This window comes from Amia ocellicauda, chromosome 20 (assembly GCF_036373705.1).
Source record: "Amia ocellicauda isolate fAmiCal2 chromosome 20, fAmiCal2.hap1, whole genome shotgun sequence".
Classification (NCBI taxonomy): domain Eukaryota; kingdom Metazoa; phylum Chordata; class Actinopteri; order Amiiformes; family Amiidae; genus Amia; species Amia ocellicauda.
The window spans coordinates 5,456,095-5,483,479 of record NC_089869.1 but is presented as its reverse complement, the minus strand read 5'-3'; the positions used below and the strand labels follow the sequence as shown (position 1 = coordinate 5,483,479).

The 27,385-nt window shown below is 38.5% G+C and overlaps 1 protein-coding gene across 1 annotated transcript in view; it reads right to left on the bottom strand.

The window, feature by feature from the left end:
- The window catches only part of sorcs3a (sortilin related VPS10 domain containing receptor 3a), a 213,506-nt gene extending 196,285 nt beyond the window's left edge, over positions 1–17,221 (bottom strand). The window contains exon 1 of the mRNA XM_066693212.1: positions 16,356–17,221. Coding sequence (XP_066549309.1) covers positions 16,356–17,156 — 801 coding nt within the window. The 5' untranslated portion in view covers positions 17,157–17,221. The remainder of the gene's footprint in view (positions 1–16,355) is intronic.
- Between the last annotated feature and the right edge of the window lie 10,164 nt (positions 17,222–27,385).

Sequence of the window (27,385 nt, the reverse complement as noted above, 5' to 3'; positions counted from 1 at the left end):
GTTGTCAGTAGTTTATAGAATAAAACAAAAATATTAATTTCACCCAAACATATACCTATACATAGTAAAACCAGAGAAACTGATCATTTTACAGTGGTCTCTTAATTTTTTCCAGAGCTGTATATGAGTGTTGCTCATATACAGCTCTGGAAAAAATTAAGAGACCACTGTAAAATGTGGAAGGCATGGAACTGCCAAAGACATAGGCCTACTTCAATTTTTGCTAATTTCTGTTTTTTATGTTCATTGATAATTAAAAGTCGATTGATGAATATTGAGAAAACAACTTCATCCTTCACAATCAAAATGAAAAAGTGCCAAAACTACCCCCCATTTTACTTAATGCATCCTAAGAAACTGACAATAATCTGGTGATACATAGGAGCGTTAACAGTGAGAATGTTTCATAAGACTGAAACATGTGAAGCAGCATTGCCCAAGGAAATAATTCTGAACAAATTACTGGTCTCAGTTTGAAGAGCCACCTCTCTGGAAACAGGCCTCACAGAAAGAACAGCGGTATTGCTGCGAGCTACGAGCAGAGCATTGTCCTCTGAATAAACAGTATTAGGACAGGTCACTCAGAGGTCCCAGCTTTTTGATGGGGATTTCCTCAGTACACTGGGCTGTAGGTTATACTTTAATTCAGAATGTATAAGTAGTAGCAAATGCAGTTTCTGAAGCACGACTTATCTAAGGAAATCCACATCGTCTTGTAATCCTGTGTACCATAAATCCCTGTGACAGAAGTTTACTGCAAGCGACACAGCAATACAAAATCAGGTTTTTATCAAATTTTTAAGACTAACACTATACTTAATTTCACCTATATAGTAGGAGTTGCAACTTGCAGATATTATATAGGGTATACAAATAGAGTGAGAGAGAGAGAGAGAGAGAGAGAGAGAGAGAGAGAGACTGTAGACTAGCAGTCACAATGATAAGAAATTAAATTGTACTAAGAAGAGTTATCCAGACCTCAATTACTGGTTCATACAAAAATTAAAACTGTCTCACACTGCAATTTCACTCCAATTACTCCCATTAAACTATTATCCCTTATAAGACTGTGAGCTGCCTTGACTCCACAGAAGAACAGAAATTGTAATGCCTGTGTATTTTCCATAGTTGTCTTTCAAAAGTAGGGCTTTTGAGAAATAAGAAAAGAGAAATCTTTAAAAACACGGACTACAGACCATAATTATCAAATTGCCGCAAAATTGTTAGCTTTTAAAAAAACAGGCAAGTCACATGAATGGAAACAACTAAAAGAGAAGAGACTGTTCAAACTTGTAGATCTTTCCTAAAGTAACAAATTGCCGAAGAGATATGGTTGAGAACTGCTTTGATGGGCAAAGCTGCAAACCAGAAATCCTTGTTGACAGTCCAAAACAACCAGGATGGGCACTTAAGCATAACGTATAACATTCAAAAGAACATTACTGACTAGATCAAATTAGGGAAAGAGGTGAGAGACCATAGTGTAGTAGTGAATAGAGTAAATATGAAGATTTTGTATAGTTCTGAAACATACAAGATACAGGAAAAACTTAATTTCATTCCTCAATACCATGTAATGTCCTCAGAAGGATTTGTTGTTAATCATGACACTTATTATTGACCCAAGATAAAATTAATTGTAATACCGTAAAACGTCAATTTGCCAAATAACTGCAAGAAGCCACGGCGTCAATTGGAGACCGGCGATTGTATTAAACATTCATAAATAAAAAGACATCAAGGACTCATGCAGGGTAGGAAGGGCCTTGAAACATTGCTTCACTGTAGAAGTAGGTGAATAGGCCAGGATTTCTTTTTTAATTATTATTATTTAATAGTTTGCTTTCCAAAGATGTAAATTCAATGTATGGTGAACTATACACTGGATTGAAAACAAGATACTGTTAATTGTGTTAGCAGTCTAAAATTCGATATACTGTGAACTCTCTCTAAATAAACAAAAAGCACTTCAACACAACTGTGGAAATACGCTTTAAACCAAACCATCAACATTATACTTCATTAATGCATTGTTTATGTCGCAATTAACAGCAATACAAATATACAGGAATATATGTTTGTGTGTGTGTGTGTGTGTGTGTGTATATATATATATATATATATATAGTTAAAGTGAGAAATAAATTAATTTAAAACATGTGATGGTGTTTTTTTTTTAATATACGGTATATATATTTACTAAAAACAAGAAATATGCAAAAACGAAAAATAAAAGTTTACGTAAATATGTTGTGGAATGTTCTTTCAAATGTGTTATACATTTCCCTTTTCTTTATTTATAAAACATTGTCAAGTCTGTTTTGTAACCCGGCGTTTATTATTGACCGGCTTTTGTTTACATCATTATGCAAATCAACCCGGCGCCCATTGGAGACAGGCTGCTATTTGAGACCTAGCGAGTATTGGAAGTTTTACGGTATATTGTATATTTTATAATACATTATTCTTAAGTACAAATCGGGTTTTTCTGTCTCTTTTAGTCTTAAAACATGCTCAAGAGCTGGTTGGAAAGCATGGCATAAAAACCTAATTTAACATGTTTGGGGATGCAAGCCCCCCATTAAAGCAATACATGCACTCACACAACATGAAAACATACATACATACATACTTAGACAGATAAGACAAAATTCCCAAGGTTACGATGAAGTTTCCATTAAACTCCAAGTTCTCATACAGATTATGGAGAGGGCAGAGAGGGCCGGAGTTTGTGAGCTTGTCTGCTCTCCGAGAGAACCATTTCCACTCGGTTGGATTACCTCTCCCATGCTGCTTCAGAGCAGCGAAGCAGGAAATGATCCTCACAGGCTCCTGTGTATTCAGATCTTTTAAATGTATTCATCAACCTCTTGTCTGCTTGCCCCAAGTTCCAAGGGAATCCTGTTTTCTTGCTGGGTTTAGACAGCTTGCTGCAAGAAAACTGTTTGATAAGGGTAAACTGATCTGGTCTGAGCAAGTTTTATTCATTTATTTTTTAGCAACAGTCCCTAAATTGAATTGGAGTCTCAAATAATACAATTGTACTCACATTAAACTGCAGTCATAGTGAAACTAATGTGAAAGCACATGTTTATGTTGTACTTACCCTAGAGGTAGATCAAATCAATACCATTCTGCAAATATCTTGAAGTCTGTATTACACAAACCATTAGTTTGTATGTACTGATATTCTAGTATCTGCCTTTCTGTGATTTACAATTTCATAAACTAAAATTACATTAAAAGTCCAGTTGCACAGCATTGTGCTGTTTCCTCTCAGACAATAAAATAAATGAGGGCAGTTTAAACACCCATGCCTCTGTTCTCCATGCTCCCAAGAAGGCATTGCAAGTTCTGCTCAGTGACAGGTATGTTACAACAGGTTACTACGAAATATTACACTTTACAGAAAAACTAAAACAGGAATTAATTTATTTCAAATTTGGGGGATGAACTAAAGAAAATGCAGTCAATCAAATTACTTTAAGTCAATATCATCTGATTAGGAAGATGCGGAAACTGTTAAATTTAAAGTTACAAAAATCAATAATGTTTATAATACCTCCAAATAATTTTTGCATGGATTCAGACTCACAATTTAAGTAACTTATATGTGCTCAACATGACTTTGGCGTAGACGTTCCAAGGAACACGTCCACCACTTAATGCCATACAAATGTTCCCCTAGCTTCTGCTCACCCCAATAAAACGGTCATGAACAGTTAATAGTTGCAAAGACAGGAAACACATCTTTCTATCTGTATCTCAGATGTCTGTTATTGTTTTGTGGTTTGATTTCTCCAACAATAAGTAGATTTAATCCAGTGTAATCATAGATCCCATTAAACCTTCTAAATGTTGTGCTTATTAATACAAAGACATTATATCCAGGTTGATTTATGAAGACATGGGAGCTAGCTATAAATACAGCATTGCTCTTGAAAATGTGCAATGAACAGCATATTCCTCTTCTGAAACACCTACCCATTTCTACCTTATTTGTCTATGTTCCTCAAGCAAAACACTCCCTCTAGTGTTTGCAGGGTGCACTGCCTCAGGTCAAATCAAGGAAGGAAGGAACAGTGACTGACACTGAAGGGACAGTTCTAACCCATTCCTCATCTCATAAATAATGAACATAAAGTGCCAGCCAGGTTTAGTGCCTGCAGGCAGAGTGCCCTGTGATTGCCTAATTGTTTTAAGAATAGTAGTAGGAGTGTTTAGCGTGCTCCGAAAAATATCAAGTACAGAGGAATACATATTGTAATGTAACATTGTAATGTACTCATAATTAAGGTGACACAATCCGGCCAGTATGTTTGGTTGATTTTGTCTATTTGTTGTGTTATTTGTGCTGTATTGGAGTGTTGCATTCTGACCACTCAGAACCTGGCTGGGGCTCTGATGTCAGCAGTTGAGAGGTAGGCCAGAGCCTCGTCTGAAGCAGATTGCAGCAGAGCGGAGGGAGAGATTGCTCACGGTGCTGAAGCTAACAGCGAGAGCCAGGCCCACTGAGCCGAAGAATGACAGAGAAAGGACCCCAGGCTGCCAACATCAACTGTATTAGGGCTCGAACTAATACAGCATCCCTCCCCTAACTTGGGAAAGCAATCCAAAGGGACTCTGGTTTGAGTCTGTATTGGTGCTGCCCATTTTGTCTTTAGTATATAAGTGGGTGTTATCATTTTGGAATAATGTTATTTACATATATAAAACAGTGTCACTTTTAAGTCAGAATTGCTTAATCATTAAACGTTTATAATGCAATCGTTTTATAGGTGCAAGAACTGTGTATGTCATGAAAATTATTTGGATTGAAAATATACTGGTAAATAATTTAAGTAAAAAGAATGAGACAAAAATCCATTATTTTCTGCTCAAAATTGCTCCACTTTCGCACATTTCCTGTAATCTGGCACATCACAGTCCTTAAGAACCTCAAGAAGTTAAAATGTTAGTGCTTCTGAGAAACCACAAAGACAACACCTTTGAATCCAATTAGTGTAGCATATGAAGTTCATGATCCCAATGTTATTCACAGGGTTAAATATTGAAGAAAAAACTGCCTTCAGATCAAAACACTGGTTTTGTGTCCCTCTTGCAGAAAGGAAGTGATTACTAAAGTCCCATAGGTTTTACTTTATACCATCCTTATAAAATGATTCAATAATTAAAGTGTGTAAACACACACATGAAATAAAAACATGTTGCAAACCTAAATTTTCCATTACTTAATTGAGCAATGACAGATAAGGGTTCTCCAAAGGCATACAAAACCATGCATTTTATAACATCTGGTACAGTATATGAGTTTTTAAAGCAGTTAATTAATATTTCTAGAGTTATTTTTTTAGACTCTCAGCAAAAGCACATTCATAATGTATGATTTATGTAACTGGCTTACTTTTATTTAAAGGTTATACAACTGTGTATTCCCACTTTCATTGTTAAACGCAGGATAAGAATCAATCTCCCTGTCACTGCTATGTAGGTAATAATCTTAACTACAGTAATCAATGTTATTACCTTTTATTAAGAAGTACACTGGATATAATTAGGTGGGTTGCTGCAGACTCAAGTCCTCTTAGTTATCGGTGTTAATGCCATGAAGTTGTGTCATTATAGGGAATAGCTGACCATTACATTTGCTTTTCCGATTAAGAAATTACATACGCCTGTAATTTAAAAGGATCAAACTCCAACAATTAGGTAAAACTGCTCACAAACAGCCAACAGCTGATTAGTATTGTTAATTTGTTCAGGAAGAGTCTATGCCAGTTAGGGCCAGAAATTAGGCTAATTTCCAAGAATAGAAAAGAAAAAAGAAAAAGAAACATTGAAATAAACATATGGATTACATGAAATACAATAAAATACAATAATACAATTGTGCCATCAGATTATGTAGATATTATATTATTTAACCTTACAATTTCATATGTATTGCTTTTTTGGGGCAACATTCTTATTCCAAGTGTTCTGGAATTAAAACTAACGTAAAGTCAGAAATCATGTTAAAGGCAATTCTTGTATCATTCAATTATTCTACTTGTAATCCATTAGTATAACTAAGAATTGCAATGTGTACATAACATATTATGTAAAAATGTCTTGGTAGAAACAGACTGAACTGAACCAAAGGAAATCCAAACAATACCCACTACATTGGTCCCTGGTCAGTGTGAAGACAGGTTAGTGTTACCCATCTTAATAGTGCCTTGTGAAATGTCTTCAACAAAACAAATCTGCAGTGCAAAGAGTTTTTCACACTTATGTTTAAGGAGAATGTTGATCACAGAGCAGTGGCTACTGAAATACATTCAAAATGCCGGGATATTTGTCCCTGTTTACATGACTACAAGTTGACATTTTTGTATACAAACTCAAATTGCATTTCTCTACAGGTGATCAGTCAGTGAACTTACAAAGAAGTCTTGTTGTAGGAAACTTGACTGAAATTCATACATATTGAATAAAACAAAACATAAGTGCTAAAGTCCACAAGAAACCTGTCTTTGCTGTCATTTTCTCATTAAATATATACATGCCTTTCACCCAAAACAGTATGTCTGCCAAACCAACAGAAATCCCCGTGTCTTAAATTCACAACTTCCATCCAAGAACATAGCAAAGAAGGTGTAACTCCAAAAGTTTACATGGCATTCCATAATGAATTACGAAGACTGTAATGAAGCCGAGGGACATGTACTTGCATAGTTGGATATGCCTAAAACATTAAATTCACAAGCCAAATTTATATCCTGTATCCCTTTCTGAAGCTCAATTAAACATTTAACAGCATCATGCAATTGTTAAAATGTGGATCCTCTTACAAGATCACTTCAGTTGGCTTTTCCATTAAAACATTGCAGGTTTTATCTTGTTCCTAGACTACAATACAAACACAGGATGTGGGGAATGTATTGAACAAATGTTCATGTACAGCAAATGCATGGGTGTGGGAACACACATTGAATGGAAACTTTTCCGATACAGCTTCTTTATGAGAAGTAACATGTCCAACCCAGGTTTTACTATTCCTCCACAATTACTTTAGACACAGTTAGGGGTTTAATCCTTTGTGTTTTTCACATGAATGATTTATTGCCTATGGTTCTGTCTATTTACTACTCTCCCTGGTAAAACAAATAGCCTACATTAACTAGGCATTGTAAGCTCATAACTGTTACAAGCTGCAATGATTAGTAAATTTGACTCTACTACGCTGTACCTCCAGACCAGGGGTGTCAGACTCCAGTCCTGGGGGGCCGCAGTGTCTGCTGGTTTTTGTTCCAACAGGGGCTCCCAATTACTTAAAAAATGTCATGATTAACTCAGTTGGGCTGATCTAAAACGGTCATATTTTATGTTTATAGCCGATACCTGACAATGTGTTGCTGACTCAAAAGCTTGAACCGACAGAACATGTCAGAGTCTGGAGAGAAGTGTTCAATTCATTCAGTTAATTGTTTAATTAAACCAATTTAGGAGCCAAGAGCTGGGCTGGAACAAAACCCCCCAGACGCAACTGCAGCCTTCCAGGACTGGAGTCTGACACCCCTGCTCCAGACAGAACAGGAGTTTAAGATGCACCTGTCATGTGAAGATGGTGGAAAGGTAAGAATTGGCACCTCTAAATAAATCCTGTATAGAATTATACTTTCACTGTCTAGGTATCTAATGTCTCCATCTCAAGAGTAATACTAATATCACTATGGAAACAGCCATAGAAGTTAATGTAGCATTATTGGGCATTGTCAAAGCAGCAGGTTTTTAATACATTCATCTGTTTTGAATATATTCAGTCAAAAACAAAAGCAGAGGAGGCTATAGTTGTACATTTAATACAAAATTTAGGCCTATATACAGTGAGGGAAAAAAGTATTTGATCCCCTGCTGATTTTGTATGTTTGCCCACTGACAAATAAATGATCAGTCTATAATTTTAATGGTAGGTAAAATGCATTTCAAAAAAGTTATACATTGATTTGCATGTTAATGAGGGAAATAAGTATTTGATCCCCTATCAATCAGCAAGATTTCTGGCTCCCAGGTGTCTTTTATACAGGTAATGAGCTGAGATTAGGGGCACTCTCTTAAAGGGAGTTCTCCTAATCTCAGCTCGTTACCTGTATAAAAGACACCTGTCCACAGAAGCAATCAATCAATCAGATTCCAAACTCTCCACCATGGCCGAGACCAAAGAGCTGTCCAAGGATGTCAGGGACAAGATTGCAGACCTACACAAGGCTGGAATGGGCTACAAGACCATCGCCAAGCAGCTTGGTGAGAAGGTGACAACAGTTGGTGTGATTATTCGCAAATGGAAGAAACACAAAATAACTGTCAGTCTCCCTCGGTCTGGGGCTCCATGAAAGATCTCACCTCGTGGAGTTTCAATGATCATGAGAACGGTGAGGAATCAGCCCAGACCTACACGGGAGGATCTTGTTAATGATCTCAAGGCAGCTGGGACCATAGTCACCAAGAAAACAATTGGTAACACACTACGCCGTGAAGGACTGAAATCCTGCAGCGCCTGCAAGGTCCCCCTGCTCAAGAAAGCACATGTACAGGCCCGTCTGAAGTTTGCCAATGAACATCTGAATGATTCAGAGGAGAACTGGGTGAAAGTGTTGTGGTCAGATGAGACCAAAATCGAGCTCTTTGGCATCAACTCAACTCGCCGTGTTTGGAGGAGGAGGAATGACCCCAAGAACACCATCCACCGTCAAACATGGAGGTGGAAACATTATGCTTTGGGGGTGTTTTTCTGCTAAGGGGACAGGACAACTGCACCGCATCAAAGGGACGATGGACGGGGCCATGTACCGTCAAATCTTGGGTGAGAACCTCCTTCCCTCAGCCAGGGCATTGAAAATGGGTCGTGGATGGGTATTCCAGCATGACAATGACCCAAAACACACAGCCAAGGCAACAAAGGAGTGGCTCAAGAAGAAGCACATTAAGGTCCTGGAGTGGCCTAGCCAGTCTCCAGACCTTAATCCCATAGAAAATCTGTGGAGGGAGCTGAAGGTTCGAGTTGCCAAACGTCAGCCTCGATACCTTAATGACTTGGAGAGGATCTGCAAAGAGGAGTGGGACAAAATCCCTCCTGAGATGTGTGCAAACCTGGTGGCCAACTACAAGAAACGTCTGACCTCTGTGATTGCCAACAAGGGTTTTGCCACCAAGTACTAAGTCGAAGGGGTCAAATACTTATTTCCCTCATTAACATGCAGATCAATTTATAACTTTTTTGAAATGCGTTTTTCTGGATTTTTTTGTTGTTATTCTGTCTCTCACTGTTAAAATACACCTACCATTAAAATTATAGACTGATCATTTCTTTGTCAGTGGGCAAACGTACAAAATCAGCAGGGGATCAAATACTTTTTTCCCCTCACTATATTGATTCCCTTATTATTTATCCCCTATTCAAAAAATATATGTAGAACCCAACATTTGCTTTTCAAATAGTCATCGGATTAATTTAATTTCTGTGGTGGTTTCACAAACAATGTAAGACAGGGGAACGATCACTGAAGCTTAACTTACAGCAAACACAATCTTGCAACAACTGCAGTAATTTAATTTTAAAAATTGCTTGTAAATCAATGAAGCAATATAGATGTTGGAAATTTAGATGGTGCAAATTTAAATCACTGACATTTGAGTCTGGAAAAAATAAATACCAGCTCTGTCAGAGCTCAATTATATTATTTTGATATTGTAAGCCAGGTGTACATATGTTAGGACTTTATCCTAGTGGTTCTAGCTGATAAGGTAGATACATATTAGCACGTAGTTCGGATATGCATACTTCACTGTAGCCATTTTAAAAAGCAGGCTGATTTAATAATTTAGATGTAACCAAGGAAAGTTATTTCTGTTTTACTGCTCTGCATTGTATCATTATGGTTCAGTAGAGCGTCCTTTAAATCCCTGATAATGGCATCAATAATTAAAATGTAATTCAACCAAAACAATAATAATACATTTTTATTTTTTGGGAGTGAATGTTTTTGTTGTACAAGGTAATATATTCCTAAGTTGCAACCTGGCAGACACGGTCATGCCATAGTATGGATATGATTTATTTTGAGAGACTGTACTTTTTTATGAGCCCATTGCAGCTGGATTCTTCTGAAAGACCAATTGAGAAGTAGACTAGAAAGGGAACGAGCTGAAAGGCACAGTGACTATTCTCCAACTGGCTTGGAAGCATACTGTCATAAGAATGTTCTTTGATTAAAACAAAGCTGCCTACATTGTATTTCGTGACAATAAGGATTGGGATGCTTAAGGAGAACAGTATCGTAAAAATCTAAATGAAAGATAAAAGGGAGCGTTAGTTAAATTAACGGACCGCAGCATGTTTTTATGGCTTCCAAGGATCTCTCTCATATCAATATCCTGCTAGTTCATTTTAATTAGACAAAAGAGTGAATTCATTGCAGCTCCTGTGGTGCAATATGTCTAAGGGGTTATATGTCAGCTGCAATCACAAAATAGGCTGAAATATAGTAGTAGGGTGTTGCATGTAGGTATGTTTAAAACATTTGTTTTCTCAGTTGTAATGACATTATTTGTATTCTTAATAGTAGTAGTGGTGGTAGTAGACATAATTTCTAAAGAGAAATGGAGGAAGCAGGGACAATTAATACTTTTTTGACTGCATTCCATTGAATATTACATTCACACTTCTTGGTCAATTTCAACATTCGGCTTCAAGTTGCACCAGACATGGGGTCAAATGCAAATGCATACAAAACACTGAACTATTTACTGTTTGTTTTTTTTAATTGTGGGAAAGCTTCAGAATTAGCCTATTCCAAATGCACTGTAATAACTGCCTGGAAATTTGACAAAGTTTAAGCCCTCTTCATCAAGTTGAAATATGTAAATCACACCTCTCTGGGAGATGCTCAACTAAAACCCACCTGTTCATAAGCACCTCAACTTGTGAAGTAAAAATATTCTTAATTATATGATTACAGTGTGTACATTGCGATTGAATAAACTGACCTTCTTGTATTTCACTTTGGATGAAGGCCAAATCAATTCTGTTAATAAATGTTTTACTTACATCAATTAAATATGGAAGTATGTTTGAAATGCATTTGGTAACTGCAATTGTATTACTGTGGGTAGTAAAGGCCTCACATTTGCATTTGCATTTGATCCACTATTTCAACAACATTAAGTCATTAGAAATTGCATTTAAATGCATTTGACCTCATGTCTGGTGGCTACTAGGAACTGTCAGCTCAGACAAAGTTAGGTCACTTTTAAGTCACTTTTCTACTGAAAAAGAATGCTGGGTAGAACCATAGTACCAAGAAAATTAAGAACTTAATTGTCTGCACTGCTGTGAGATTCTAGCCCAGTGAGTTCCACATAGTAATTAAGTATTTTTCAAAGCGTCTGCATATAAGCTGTGGACTGTCAGGTTTCATATAGTCACATTAGTGTGCCATTAACATGAAACATTCAAGCAGAACTGGGTATTTAATACAATTTGGTTAAAACATAAAACATGCACTTTCTTTTCAAAGCCAGTCACAACCTCATAAGCAATCTCCTTTTCAGTTACATCTGCCTTTTACATAGATTTTGAATGGGACCACTTCACATATAGTTATGGTAAGAATTTGATCAACCTTAATTGTCTTAATTATTAAATAAAATTAAAACAAACTTTTGACATAAAAACGCCAGAAAACATGACAGGACATTCTCAAACTATTATTAGCTAGACTTACAGCAAACTTACAACTTAAAAATGTACAGAAGAATACAGGCCTTTTATTAACTGTAACTATGCATTTAAATTTAAAAACTGAAGGATGCTTCTCATCTGTTAAAAAGAACAGTTAAGTGGCATTAAAAATATATTTGTCTGGGTGAATGTGAATTGTTTTCACCTCAGAGATTCTCTTTATCTGACTCATGCTGAATTCAATTCCCACTGCCTTAGACTCATTAGTGCCTCACTTCATTGCAACCATGAACTGCGTGCATCGGAACGGATGGAAAACAAGGACAGTTGGTTTGAGTATTCAGTTTAACGACCATGGGTGTAACACTGCTTTTTGTTAACTTTCAAATCAGGAAAAACAACAACCCGTGTTCGATTGATTTCACTTCACAAACCGGAGCAAACCCAACTGAGCGAGTTAGAAGGGTAGCAGCTGACTGCTGCCCGCCTGTCTTCCTCAGAGCTGAAAAATCCACTGTTTGGGTTGATGGTTATGAGAAAAATAAGGATCTGACTCACAGTGAGAATTCATAATAAGTGCTCAATTAGGCTAGATTGATGAATAAAGCAATCTCTTATTTGCAAAGGAAAAGAAGATGACTGCTGATTACTAATTATGAAAATAAAGAACGAACGAAAGGAGTGCATAAAGAATTGGCAACATGCTTACTTTTCTTCATCAAATAAGATGAGGGAAAAAAACAAATGCAGCCTCTGAATCCATTAACCAACTTTAGGGGCACCGCGGCCTGTCTGTTTGAGTCCAGCTGTTTCTACTGTTGCTCAGGTGCACCTCCGCCGGTAACCAAACTAATTTCAACTTCCATTTTTTTGCAGTACAGCTTCCCTTTAAGACCCTATAGAGCATCAGCTGGAGGTTAAAGTATAAGTCTCTAGCCTTAAAACATAACATCCCTGAATAGACCACTTAGAAAAGCAAATTGTCAATGAACTGCCACTGTGGACTCCATGGCTAAGTTGGTATTGCTGTTCCTACAAAGCAGTTCCACTGGGTGAGCTGGGAAAGAAAGCCAAAGCATGCTAGTGCATGGGAGCCCGCCCAAACAGCTGCCTAATACTAACCTCTGCTGTGGTTAAATAGAGGACTGTAGGCTCTTTTACACCATCCATAAGCATTTAATTCATCACACACCAAATCAGGATGAGACCAATGAAGATAAAGTGCTACACTGGGACAGCAGCAGAGGACACACTTGAGTAACGAATCCCTCACAGGGGAAACATCCCAGATCGCACGCCTCAGTCTTACAATTATTATTAAAGCCTTGCAGGACAGCACTGGGACTACAGACACACACACTGTAAAAGACGAGAGTGCGACTGAAACCACTGCAAACAAGAGTGCATACATTTCAAATGAATAATTATGTTGTTGTTGTTTTTTTAACTATTGTTCACTATCCACATATTATGCACTGAACTACTACTGCATAGGCCTACATTGTATTGGTACTTAAACATATTCAGCTTGATTTTGAGAAGGGGTAAGATCAGACTTTGCTTGCCAAGCCATTTTCTAAAGCCTGAGTTAAGCAACTAAATCAATTCATTTATATTATAAAAGGTGCACAACGTGGATGCCCAACATACCTTAAATAAACCCAAAAATGTCTGACCATTTCCTTATTTTGCCCCTCGCAACAATGATGTTGCTTCATCTTAAAAACGTTCTTCTCCGTGGATCACTTTCAAAACATCCAAATTCCACAGCCTTACTAAATTTACATCAGTTATTGCCCCCAAGAACCCAGGTGAAATTCTTACAGGGCTCTTGGTCCTGCAGAGTCCCACTATAATACTTCTATTTTTAGTTTTTCTTAGAGGCATATTGCTCACTGAATAAATAATGTTCTCCTGGAGTAAACCGTAAAACAAAACAAACGCTGTTGACTTTCCATAGCAAGTATATAATCGCAAGAATAAGGATATGGTAGTCAAGATTGGAGTAGACTGTCATGGGATATCCCTGAAAAGGAACACACAATCCCAAACCCACTTCTTCCAATTAAAATATTATCAATTACAATTGAACACATGCAGGTATTACAAAAGCCTCAACAATGATAACGAGATGAATGGTTCTGCTCCCTTTAATTCTATAGTAAATGTACTTCTAGTTTACTGTGGTAAAATTAGGGAAACCATCCTTGAAAAATGAAATGCTTGTTACCAGACTTATTCGTAAATCTAGAATTTCTTTTTTTTAGCATCAGGTCAAAAGCACAGGTCAGTCGCAATTCCCTGCTTGACCAGTGATCAATATGTGCTAAAACTGCACTGAGTGTTATTTTAAAGAATCCGAAAGGCGTCGGCATTTCATAATATGGTATTCATTTCATAGAAATGGGTTTAGAAATAAGTATTCGTTCATTGTATCTCGTTTAAATGTTATCACTGTGAAATAACACCTGTCCTTAGGCAAGTTCAGACGGGATTGAAACAGAGAAATGTTTTATAGGCGCCTGTGGGTATTTCTCTTGCAAAGCGCTTGATATCCTAAATCCCTAATGCCAAGTCCTTTTATTTCAGTAGCATCCAGTGTTTTGCTGAAGGGGAACACTATCGCCTGTGAAACCACTTTCAACTGCTCCACCTTTCGGTAAAACGGTGTAAACACACTGCGAAATTGGCAATTTCATAATGGTGATCATTTCATTTTGAAAGCAGTCCTTTTGTTAGCTTCTTTAATGCGGCTAAATCGCATTATTCAGAGAAGCCCAACAAACAGACAGTGTCCTTATAAACCTATTCTAATTACGCCCATATACATATACATCATTACCCAAACGTGAAAAACAACAATGAAATACATGTTTTAACGTTATAGGCTACTTCAATATGTACTGTCTTGTTTGAACATTTGTCTGTCTTTAAGGGAAAACTATTAGCACCCTTCGTTGGACTGCTGGTACAGTTTACTCTTCAGGAAAAAAAAAAAAACTGTTACACATTTTTCACAAATGATTAAATCCGAAAAACTACAATAACCAAAGTTCGGCATGGAAAAATTGTACAGCAGCAATGCGCACTGAAGCGTCCAAACAAGAAAGCAAATTTGTGATTTTGTTTGAAAAGTTTCCAGATCTCGGTCTACATGGCAAAAAAGATAGAAAAGGATACATTTTACTCTATTATAGATATATATCAAATGATTTGGTATTTTACCCTATATGTACCATCGGCACCTGTGCTTTAGTGCCATAACAGCAACAGTCCTGTAATTAATTAATGCCATAACAAAGGCCTCATAATCTCATAATCTAAGTGTTATCAATAGGGAAAATACTGTCACCTACTGCTGCTGGAGGTGATCGATTGAATTTTTGCAGTTTCAAATATGATATATAGGTTTATAAAGAAGAAATTAAAAAAAAAACATGCAACAATGTGTGTTGTATGAAAACTGCTAGAGGCTTAAAAGCCATCTTTAAGTCTAATTTGAGAAAAAAAATACAAACAAAAAAGTTAAGCACCTGCAGATTTTTAAGGAGGGGGGGGGGTGGGTAAATGGAAGAGGCAATGTTGCAAACAAAAACAGTGGGATATGTACATTTATTTTTCTTTGCAAAGCTAATGTAATTTGTCTATTCCATTTTTGTATAGGGATTATATTCTATAATATCCCCTCACAACCTGTCCTACTGCATTGTATATATAGGTGGATCATTTCCGAGGCAAGGGTTTCCCTTTTTCCTTGGGGTTTTCACTCTTAACTGACGTGACGCAGAAATGGTTCACTTGACACCAGCATCATGTACAAGTCCTTCCAATCAACTTAATTGGCTGCAACTGCATCTGATCTGGTTCAGTTTAAATACAACTTAAATGATTGTTTTCATTGTCCTCCTTCAAATCATTAGCACAAATGTTACATGCCATTCCTGTCTTACCAAGGAACAACATTCATTTAGTTGGAGGAAGCGATAAAGATATATCCAATGTTTGTAATGCATGTTTGCGCTGCTGTGGCAAAACCTAATCTATCCAGACTGTAAAAGCGTGCTGTCGACCTGTCCATAGTCAATCACCCATTAGAAGTGTCATCTGGCCACTGTAATGTAGGAAAAAGTTTGCAGTTCATTGGGATAATTTGCTCACTGTGTGAAATAGACGGAACCACAATCAAAAGGCAATCAACAGCAGCAATGTAGTGTGAAAATGTGCAGCTGGTTAATGTAAGAGCTACAGCCAACCTTTGCGTGGCTGCTCTCTCATAATGTGCAGAAACCCTATGCACACAATAATGAAAGAAAGAGCGTGCAAATAACGGCACTTTTACAATATATAGATAGATAGATAGATAGATAGATAGATAGATATTATTTGAAATCAATCGGGATCGAAACTATGGGTTAGACTATGTTTACCACACAAGGGAAGTGTAAACTGGAGGTAAACAATGCACCTGTTACTGGAGCCACAATTTAAAAAGGCATATGTAACGGGACTGTTCATTTACTAATCCAACAATTGGACATGATGGGAAACGATTAGCGTGTATAGGTTTCACCTGCAAATTGCATTGCCTTAAACATGTTTTAAGTATTTCAACTAAATGCATAAATCCACTTACACTGCTGTTGTGTCCCGACCAGTGTACCATTGCCTGGTTATGTGCCGAATCCCCAGTCAGGGAGAAAGTAGTGCTGATCAGTTTCAGCTCATCTTGTCTGGGGTTTCCCAATACTTTGCTGTCCTCCCTGGTCCATTTGAACTCGGAGCGACTCAGTCTGTGTGCGTCCAGAGCCGGTCCAGTTTTCCTATCCTCCGGATGCGCTCCATCCACCAGCGCGCCACCCGTTTTCAGCCCCTCCGTTACATCAGACAGTTCGGGTTCACTCCGCTTTACCCTCATAGACCTGGTCTGGTTGTTGCCTTCGGGCAGTGAAAGTTTAGCCATGACTGATGTCCTTCTCCCCTGACTCTGATCCAGATCAGCCAATCTGACCTCCTCGTCTTTCTTTGCTCGACCAGGGGATGTCCCTTGGTCCTCCTCGGCCCCATTAGGACTATCCCCGGTCACTTTGGCATAAAGCGCATCCCTCACAGACAGAGGCATCCTCACACCCTGCGCCAATTTCAGCACATCCCCGGGCACAGCTGCATCCAAACCAAGTGCCACTCCAGTCTCCGAGCCAAGATCCCCGGGTGCTTCTTGCGATCCCCTCCCGATCCGCTCAGGAAACCGTGTCCCCGTCTCCTCTGCGTCCACTTGTTTGTCCCCAAATAATCCCTGCCGTTTCAGTGTAGCCGGCGCTGGGCATGAGGCGCAAGTTATCTCAGCCTGGGCATCCATCAGGACATGAACGGAGATCAGAAGCCAGGTCCACAGAGCCAAGTGCAAGCCTGGGCACAAGCCAGCCCCCTTCTCCATTGCTGGTAGGAATTGGGGATTTTTCTTCGCAATGCCCGCTTCCCGACTGAAGGAGAGCACAAGTCCCTCGAAGTTGCGCGATTGCTGCCGCGGCCGCCGTACCAGTGTCGGTTTTAAAAAAGTGCTTTTCAGCGAAACTGTTCACGTCCAAGGATCTGATCAAGTGAGCCGCCACATGGGGAGGAGCTGCGCTGGAGAGAGAGAGAGAGAGAGAGAGAGAGAGAGAGAGAGAGAGAGAGAGAGAGAGAGCAGTTCTCTAACAAACGATGTTTTTTCGGAGCTGCATCAGAAGGGTAATCGCCTCCTTCAGGCTCCCCCATAATAAAATACCCCTTTTCATGAAAGCAAAACCTGACAGGGCTGGACGTAAATGGCTCTGCTAATTTTATTTCCATAGCATTGCCTGTCGACAGTGCCAACTTCAAAAAATAGTTACATCAGACAGACCAGTGGATTAGGAGGCGCGCATCATTTATGAAAAACAAATATATATATATATATTTATACTTTGTAGGCCTACAATTAAGTGCATTACAACATAAAATAAACGCACCACTAATAATTACATTACTATTATTACCTGGAACGTGGCTATTTTATCTATGTTGTGGCGAAGTCAACTTGTCTTATTATAATATATATGTGTGTGTGTGTGTGTGTGTGTGTGTGTGTGTGTGTGTGTGTGTGTGTGTGTGTGTGTGTGTGTATGTGTGTGTGTGTGTGTGTGTGTGTGTGTGTGTATGTGTGTGTGTGTGTGTGTGTGTGTGTGTGTGTGTTTTCAAATACATCCTTAAATAGCTTTCGAGTTGCTTGCTCATTGTAGCCCATTTTATAAGGATCTGTAAACCATTTCGATTTTTGTCTAGGAGGCTGTAAAAAAATAAAATAATAGCTGGGGATTAAACAAAAGTCGCAGTCAATATATATATATATATATATATATATATATATATAATGCATGACTACATAAAACCGATTATTCCACATCACACTCAATCCAGCCCCGATGCCGGCAGGGAGGCTACATGGGACTGAAGGGGTTAACACAGTCGGGAGCTCATTGACGCGCTATTGAAGTGTGTGCCGGGGCTTTATTTGTAATAATGGCATTAATAATAAGAGTACGTCCTGTCTTTTGTGACAAATTGAGCATGCCGACTGACCGGCAGCAGTGCATGTTAAGCTACTGCCACGTATGTTAAAGACCTCTTAATATGTACTGAAGTCATTGGGATGAAAATCTATTGCTAATGAAATGACGAGTCTCGTTTAAATGCGAAGTCAGGGCGATTAAGTTTTTTTTTTTTTTTTAAATATCAATATCGTAGCAATCAAGACTTCAAAAAGCATATCTGATGTTAGAAATGCCTGACTGCTACGTGTACGTGTAGAGTATGATCTGTAACCCTTCTCCCCTGCTGGCAGCGCCCCGGTCTCAGCGAAGCGCCCCGTCCGTGTATATTCAAAAGAGATGCTCAATACACAGTCGCGTCCGTGTGGCGCAGGTGTCTGCAGTCCTGCACACATCTGCACTTTTCCTGCAATGTTATTGATTCAAAGGTGCAGATATGCGCAGAATCCGCGCAACAGGAACGCCAGTCCCGATCTGAACAGTGTTCCCGCCGGTCGTGGCTGTCAATCACTCAAGGTTAGCACGGCTTCGTAGGTCCCGTTAACTCCAGTTATTTGTGCATTTGGATTTATTTTAATGCAGTTCGTTTCTATTATGAAATGTAAACGAGTTGGAAAAAAGCGAAGCTCGCATTTGACAGCATTTTCACTTGCTTGCAAAAAAATATATATACAGTGCATTAGTATAGTATTTGTAGACGAACAGAGATACGGTATATACTTTACCTTCCTTTCACAATAATTGCAGATATTACTATAAGTAGTTTATATTTCAGTAAATTATCTTCGCAGTCTACACCGGCTACCTAAACACAGGACCCGCAGACTTCAACTGCTTATAGGTCGCGTACTAGTAGCACAGATTTCCGCAGATCTGCAGACTCCCACTGATCCCATTGGTGGAGTAGCGCAGATCCGCGCACAACTGCGGAAATCTGCGCTACAAGAACACGACCTGTATTTTCCCAATCGTTAAAGCATTGGTTTGGACTGAGATTCAACAACGTTTATGTACGTGGGTGTACGTGTACGTGTACGTGTACGCCAAGGCCGCTGCAAGTCGTAAACACGCCATGTAACATGACATGCATGTATAACTGGTTTCAAATAATACGGCTTTCATGTTTGTTTGGAAGAGAGCGAGAGCAATCCACCCACCAAGACAATGTATATATGTATTACAATACAATTAAAGATCAGGCAGAACAATTAAGCTAAATACATATTCAAATCAAATAAACTCACAGGACATGAAGGTCGGTCGTAGTATTGCTTTACGCCAAATGGTTGTATTCACCGCACCATTTTCGGTGTGTGTTGGTTGTTTTCAGGGCACGCATTTCAAATGAACTAATTTCAAGTTGCACCTGGGCTCCCACCTGTTTCAAAACTGGCTGCACACTGCCAATCTACATAACGGCTATATGATGCTATAATTCCCTGCCACATAGCTGTTGATCATGGTCAAGTGTAAGTAACAATTAGTCAGGCGTGCAGACCTGTAATGAAGTAGCTTCAGAAAACACAAAAGCTTCCCTAAGGTTCAAATATGACCTAACATTATGGAAGACGTGAGTTCAATATGGGCAGTAAATGTGTTCTACTTCCCTGTGCTTGGCTTTAGACAAGTGCTGAAATGCAAATATAATAATTGTAACTTCTGTGATATCACAGCAGTATATACTTATGTTTTTGTTTGTTACATATTTGCAGTAAGTAGTTCTTGCACAGAAGCATGGCACTTTGAGTACTCATGCATGACGAATTGTATTGATCTATATACTTGGGTATGTTGGAAGTGATTTATATCCCTTTAATGTATGAGGTAATTGAAGACTATTTTAATATTTCTTGACTCTTCATTAAACCCAATATCATCCTTCCTACAATAAAATAATTTCCACTGACAATTAATAAACAGTCAGTCATAAACAATTAAAAAGTACACTTTCCCTATAGGATATTAAATATATTGGACTCCCAACTACCTTATCTCCCAATAAACGGAAAAAATAAAAAATGATGGCTTGATGGCATGCTGCTGTATCATATCCCTTGTGGCTAGACTCACATTAAACTATAATTTTAAATTGCGTTTCTGTTATCCAAAGAGCAGTGTGAGCTATTGTTCATTTATTTTTCATCTAAGTATACAGTAGGCATTTGTGTGGTTGACTAACTGATTATATCCCTTCCTAACAAGTTGTAAAAATAATACATCTGCTCAATCAATTATTTAAAACATTGAAGACCGTTAAATAACAGAGTAAACCTGCCATGATTGGATCTCTCGCTGACTAATGAATGATGAAAAGTTCATACTTTACAATTCCCTGGTTTGGAACACAACACTGATAATTCATACAATCCTCCTACCTGCCACCATTGATTCAGAAGATTCGTGGCCAAGCAAACAACTGTATACCTTAGAGGTATATCTGAGAATCCTGCACAGCTTCACCCACTGATATTTGTATATTTATGGGTAGGGATCAATGGCTTCACCTTTGTCATTAATAAAATGAACTTTCCTGGTATTGCATCTTCCCCAAAGCAGTACATGGCAGCCTGCTTGCTTTGCGGAACTGCACAAATAGCTCAGAGCCAGCAGCACAATGATTGCAGACCAGTGAGCTTAAAACAAAGTACTGTAGGCCAGCCAGACGAGCATATGGGCTGGTCTGGACCTGCAAGTTTGACTGTGAGCATCCTCTCACCACATTAATAATGATTGGCTTTCCATCTAATGAAATGGAATGGCAATCGAAAGCGCCGCAGTGCAACCTTTTGTGTCAGCACACACCAAACCAAAGGTCTCAGTGCCTTTCCATGTCAATTTAGTTGGGGATCACGGACGATGGGATAGAGTACAAGCAGAAATTCAATGTTGACGTCAGGAGGCTACCATTGAGCTGGAAGACAATTGCTATGTGCAGCGCTGATTGGGCAAATACAGATTGCAGACTTCTTTACTGCTCGATAGAAGATATGGTTTCCTCACAAAGAAGAACCTCATTAAAGGATGGGGCCGTCGAAAGAAATGGGCAACGATCCTATTCTTGTCATGTCATGTTCACAATTCAGCTTTCTTCTAGGAGCAAGATGTATGCTATAGCAATTTGGGTATTTGCTTATTTTCTGTGTCAAGGAAGGTTTATAATCATCCATTCCCTCCACACCATACTGCAGACACTGTAATTCATGCAGCAGTCTCTCAAGCTGTGCAGAGATAGGCTGGAGTTGCAGAACTGGATATTCATAAAGAACATTTGTATTATATTTATCACCTTTTTCACTGTCTATGTTGGCATTAAAGCATAATATGCACAGTTCCTAAAACTTAAGTATGTGTTTTAGGTGTCTTGATGTGTGTGTTGCTATAGTGTATAGCCTACGTAAGATGAACTTTTCCAGATCGATTCTATCGAACATTTACATAGAAAACTTGCCAATTAATGGTTCAGGGTTTCAGGGAGTGTTGTGTATCCTCCTGGGTAGCCAAAAAACTACACAAACACTGATAATCTATTATTTCAAATCATAATAATGATCGGCGGAGTTGATGCTTGCCATTTTTAATTTCTAGTTTAAGGAATTGGAGAATCTTACAATAAAGGAATGGACTTATATTCCTCTGTCCTGCTGGAATCCCAATAGTTAAAAACAAAAAGGAATAATACATATGCTATTAGAATGTCCTCCAGATAACAGCATTTTGGGTGATGTACGTAGATCATGTTGACAATCTATCATTATGAGACTTAGGACTCTTTAGACATACACTTTATTCATCACTCTTTAAAATTATTCAGAACACATTGACATTAGGGAACAGAATCATTCATTCTCGCTTCAGAAGGAGGAAAAAAGTCTCATCTGTTTACGTCAAGACCTTAAGTGAAGGAACCCTGTATTGTTCAATAAACTGAGAGATCTCAATCTGGAGAAGAATGAACACGAGGCAGAAGTCTCTTTGTTTGACTTGACATAAGAAAATGGCACTGAGCAGCAGCAGCCTGACACATGGAACACATGGGCCTGCCAGGGCTTGGGAACAATGTGGGAATTGCAAATCCAGCATAGTGGGATGTGCAATATTTCGTTCAGTGAGAACAAATAACAAACCAAAAGGCCATGTGGAAGCTTTACAGTTCAGATTAATGGATTTGTTTCAGAGTTTCCCATATTCCTTTAAAACAGAGCCCATTTTCCCCTAGCAACTGACCTGGTAAAGTCAACACTTTCCTGAGCCAAGAGAAGCCACCACAGGATCCAGTCCCTGTGCTCTGAATTCTCCGAGTGCCAAATGTGACTGCTGACCACACTGACTAGTGCCCTTTCTGCAATATTGGGAGGAGGATCTGGCCTTGTGCCATAGTGCACATTAAAATACCTGACTAATCTAAGTATAATGAAACAAAAAAAAAAAAGCTTAATACTGTATTCATGTTCACAAGGAATAGACATTTATTAAAATCCTGTGCTCCTCTTACAATCCTGTGTATCCCAGAATGGCGTTTTTCGACACTGCTACCAAGGTCAGATGTAAAATAGCCATCTTTAACACCCCAGCTGGAAGATCTAGTACAGATGCACCTACGACTGGCTGTTGGAAACCAGATACTCAAGGCCAAATGCTTGGAGAGAACCAACAGTTTCACAAAGATAAAATAACAAAGGAGGATGGGAAGCCTGGCTGAAGAAACGGACCATTGTGTGTTTTGCAATCAAAATGGGGGAAGACAACATGCAATTGACAGTGCAGAATCTGCAGAGCTCAATTTCCATGCCTTTCATCCGTACACAATGTAAGAAGCACTAACTGTTTCAGGATGCAAATAAAAAAATACATTAAAAAATTGATTCTGGGAACGTCAGTGAACTCAGAAAGTGCTGACTGAAGCATATAAAAAGTGGCTAATTATACAGATCTCTCATAACAGTTTATTCAGTAGATAATACATTTAATGAATATTTAAATGAGATAATGTTGAGTGTTTAAACGGTCATTGCTACATTTATATGCATACGGGCACACCAGGCTTTTGGATTTTGTGTTTAGTTTATTAGTTGGACGAGGGAGAATGCCTTTTTAGTGCACTGAAGCATTAACATTGAACAGAGCTGCAAACACAGACAGAAATATACTGGTATGCTAGCATTTGTAATTTTGGTTTCATATTATTTATTATCATCTTCATAATATTGTCCTTTTGTCTCAGTCATCTTTACTAGAGGCGTATCTTCAATGTGTATTTGAACACAGTAGACAAGGTTGCCTCAATGTTAATAAATGTATCTTGAGAAAATCCAGGAAGTCAACTTGCCTTTCTATTGATGATGCCTAAAGTAAATCAAAGTGTGTCTTTGTCCTGCAAAATATAGTCTTTGAACAGCACCATTGTGCAGCTGAAACCCATTTGTTACAAAATACCCCTTTTGTGACCATTATATGGCAATATTTCAGGTCCCTTGTAAATGCTGGTAATGAAAATGAAATCTTCAAGCACCATAATGTTACCCAAGACAAAATTGCAGCTAAGTCTTGGAAACCTTTCAGCAAAATAGATTTCCTGACCAGACATTTGACAGACATTGGTGTTATGTCAGTTATAATGACATTGTCATTTCGTTCCCTTTCACTGTAGTTTGATTTTATGTTAGAACACAGCAAACGAATTACAGTGCTCTAATTGCAGTGAGATGTCAGATTTTATTTTCCAATAAATTACTACTTTTTTCCCCTCTCCCCCTTCCATTACTTTAATATATTGACATCTTTCAGTTTTTTTCACTACTGGATTCACCACTGACCAAAACAACAAATAACAGGAGTGGCGAGTCAGGGGTTAATGCAACAATCTGCGTCTCCCTCTAAACTACTTCGCTCCCACGTGGGGTTAACCTTCGACTCCAGAAACCACAATAATTCCCCAGTCAGATCCCCAAACAAACTGCCTCAGCCCCCAGCACACAGAATTGGCAGACAGACTGATTGTTATTTCAGTTATTTCAGGCCATTCTGAAGATATACGTACCAATTCTGACCATTTCCTCTCTAACATGAAAATATGAGTGGAGCACAGAAAACCCCAGGTACAGACAAGGAGAAAATTACCTTTATGTGGAAGAAACCTATGTTGTTGAACACTCAGAACAAACATGAACACCTTGTGTCCTTTCTGTTGCTATAGCCAAGAGTTTCATTATCTAAGAAGTCAGTAACCTCCACCTCAGTCCCAATCACAGAGTATACCTGGAACCATCTTAGTTTACAACTTATGTAAACACACACATATGCATATACACACATGTATGTACACCGCATGTATCTATATATCTAAGGTATGCATAGTTGTGGCATGATCTGTTTCAGCCAATCAAACTGAATTCTGTTATTTATGCTTTGGGTACAGAAGTACTGTGGATAAACTGTACAATTGCAGTGTTTCACATTTTGTTGAGTAGTTCTCATTTTATTAACCAATGTACTCAACCTCTCTCTCTTGCAGAGTTTGCATTATACATGCTATTTGGTGGAACCCTTAGGAGAACCAGCTGGTTAAAAGACATGAAGTACAGTATTGGATATCCAAAAGGAATCTTTAAGAAACTTGAATGATCGTTGAAAAGTGCCAATAACTCATGCATTATTAATTCCATGATCTCAGAAATCCAATGTATTTTTCCTCATGTATTGCAAAAAAGATTCTATTGTCACTTAATATAGCTACGGCATCGGGAGACATCACACTGGGTACAAAGCGGCTGCACAATTTTTCATGAAAGTAAACATCATTACCTTGTATGTGCCGTTTACTGTATTTTCAAAGGGGGGGGAGGAGGGACTCCTGCTGAGGGTCATCAGTGTCCAAAGACTGCTTCAAATGTCTACACACGTGTTAAATAGCTCTTGCAAGTCATTATATTACTGCATTATCATGTCACCACATAGCAGAGCCTCGAAATGAGTGACAGCGTGTGAACCATTCTGCCATTATCTCTTTCATACCTTTTGCCTGAGGATAGAACAATCACGGTTCCGCTGTCTCATGAATTGGAAAGTAATATGATTGGTTGTAGTTTTTTTATTGTTTCTATTTTCCCCTAGAAAGAAAGAAAAAGAAAGGACCCTACTGACAAAAGTATAGGCAGCAAGTTAAAGATTATGCATCACTGCATACAAAGGCAAGCTTCTTATTCACATACAAATCTAATACACTAAATATCTTCCTCTTAGCACATCTCTTTTATATCAATAAGAACCTTCCCCTTTCTAAAGCTGTTCCTATCCAATGTGTTCTTTTTCTAAAATTGAGATTTCTAAAAAGGATGTTAGTAGCTTATTTACTTTGATGTTCAGATTGTCAGGATCTGAGGGGCATTGAAATGTTGGCTTACTAATCTTAGGCATCAAAGGTACTAATAAGAACAGTACATATCTGTAATGCATATTACAGTACAAGGGCACTCAGCATGTTAACATGGACTCCAGCTTCACAACTGCACAAATGTTTAGGTCAGAGGGGTGTGCGAAGGATCTCTATAGAAATGTAAATCACTATAGCTGTCGGATGTCCTAGCAAGTTTCCAATATAAAAAAAGGTAAACTGAGGCCCAGAGCTGCATTAAATCATATGCAAGTAAGACATGCTTTTCTCTGGCATCTATTGATCCCCCACCCCCACTCCCTTTATAAATTTTGTAAGGTATGGCTTTGGAGTTATTACTGAAATACCGAGAACAAGCACTGTTACAGATTGCATTTAACACTGTCACAGGAAAGGAGCCACAGCCAGGCAGAGCTGTCAAAGTAATATCATAATTAAGCCGGCCTTAAATTAAATCAGTCGCGCAAGAGAAAGGGAAGAGGAGCAAAGCGAGTAGCAGGTCTATTGATTATTATGTGAATTCAGAATACCGGCAGTCTTAGGGGTTGTTGGATTCTCTCCAAGCTGACTCAGAACCTTGTCCCTTTAACAAGTTTCCTTGCCACTGGCAGGCCAGTATCCGTATCCTTTGATAAGAATATCCATCTTTTCACCTCTGGGGCTTCTGAAGGCCATTTCTCTCCATGATAGGAAGAAGAGCTTTACTGAATTAAAAGTAGATATTCCAAGCAGGAAGCCTGTGTGTGCCCTCTTGGTCGGTGTCCCTTCATTTATCAAGGGACTGAGGGGACAGGCTACAGGAGGTTTGGAATTGTAATTACTACATACTTAGCATTGAAGGAACACAATGATGGGGAAAAAAATTGTACGGCGCGATTTTCAAACTACTGGGAATGAGGGCGGTATGGAACATTATGAATCTAATGTAGACAGAAACATCAGAGTCCAATGTTACTGTAGCAGATTATAGGCCATATTTGGTCAAATCAAACAGCAGTCAAACTATTCTAGGTAGCTTCAATTGATTTTCATTTTGCACTCCTAGACTATAATGGATTGTCAATTATTAGATTTTGGAGAATGATTTCAGTTTGCCAAATTTTGCCTGGTTCAGTCTATAAATTCATGATTGAGTGGAACCCAATTTAAATACGTGTACTTATTCTGAACCTAAATCTGTCGTGAAACTAAACAAAGATTTGTACATCGAAAAACAAATCAACAAACAAAAAAGATAAGAAAAAAAGAAACAACCAGCTAATCCAACAGACACATTAATGGAGCTGAACAGAGAATGTACAGAATCAGTGAGAAGTTAATTAGATAGGTATTGCTTTGACCTTACTTGAGGTCCTCTTGACCTACTCTTGATCTCAGATCAGCGACTGAAGAGGTTGACCTAGCAACCATGGGCGCAGAGAGACTGCTGTCTTCAAATGGAAGTAGGGAAGAGGCCGCAGTGGGTGAGGGGAAAAAGACGAAAAGATGGAATCAGGGTTTTCACAAACCGTCAAGGTTAATTTGTGCACTACACTTCCATAACATTCTCAGTGGTTTTCCATGACACTCTACAGCCCTGTCATCACCCCTCAAATCAACTGAGCTCAACCTTTTTTCAGTTTATTCAATTTCCCTGCAAATTTGTTTTTAGCTGTTGGATTTGAATATTAACACAATTTATCAACTGGCTTTGTGCATAGCAGACAG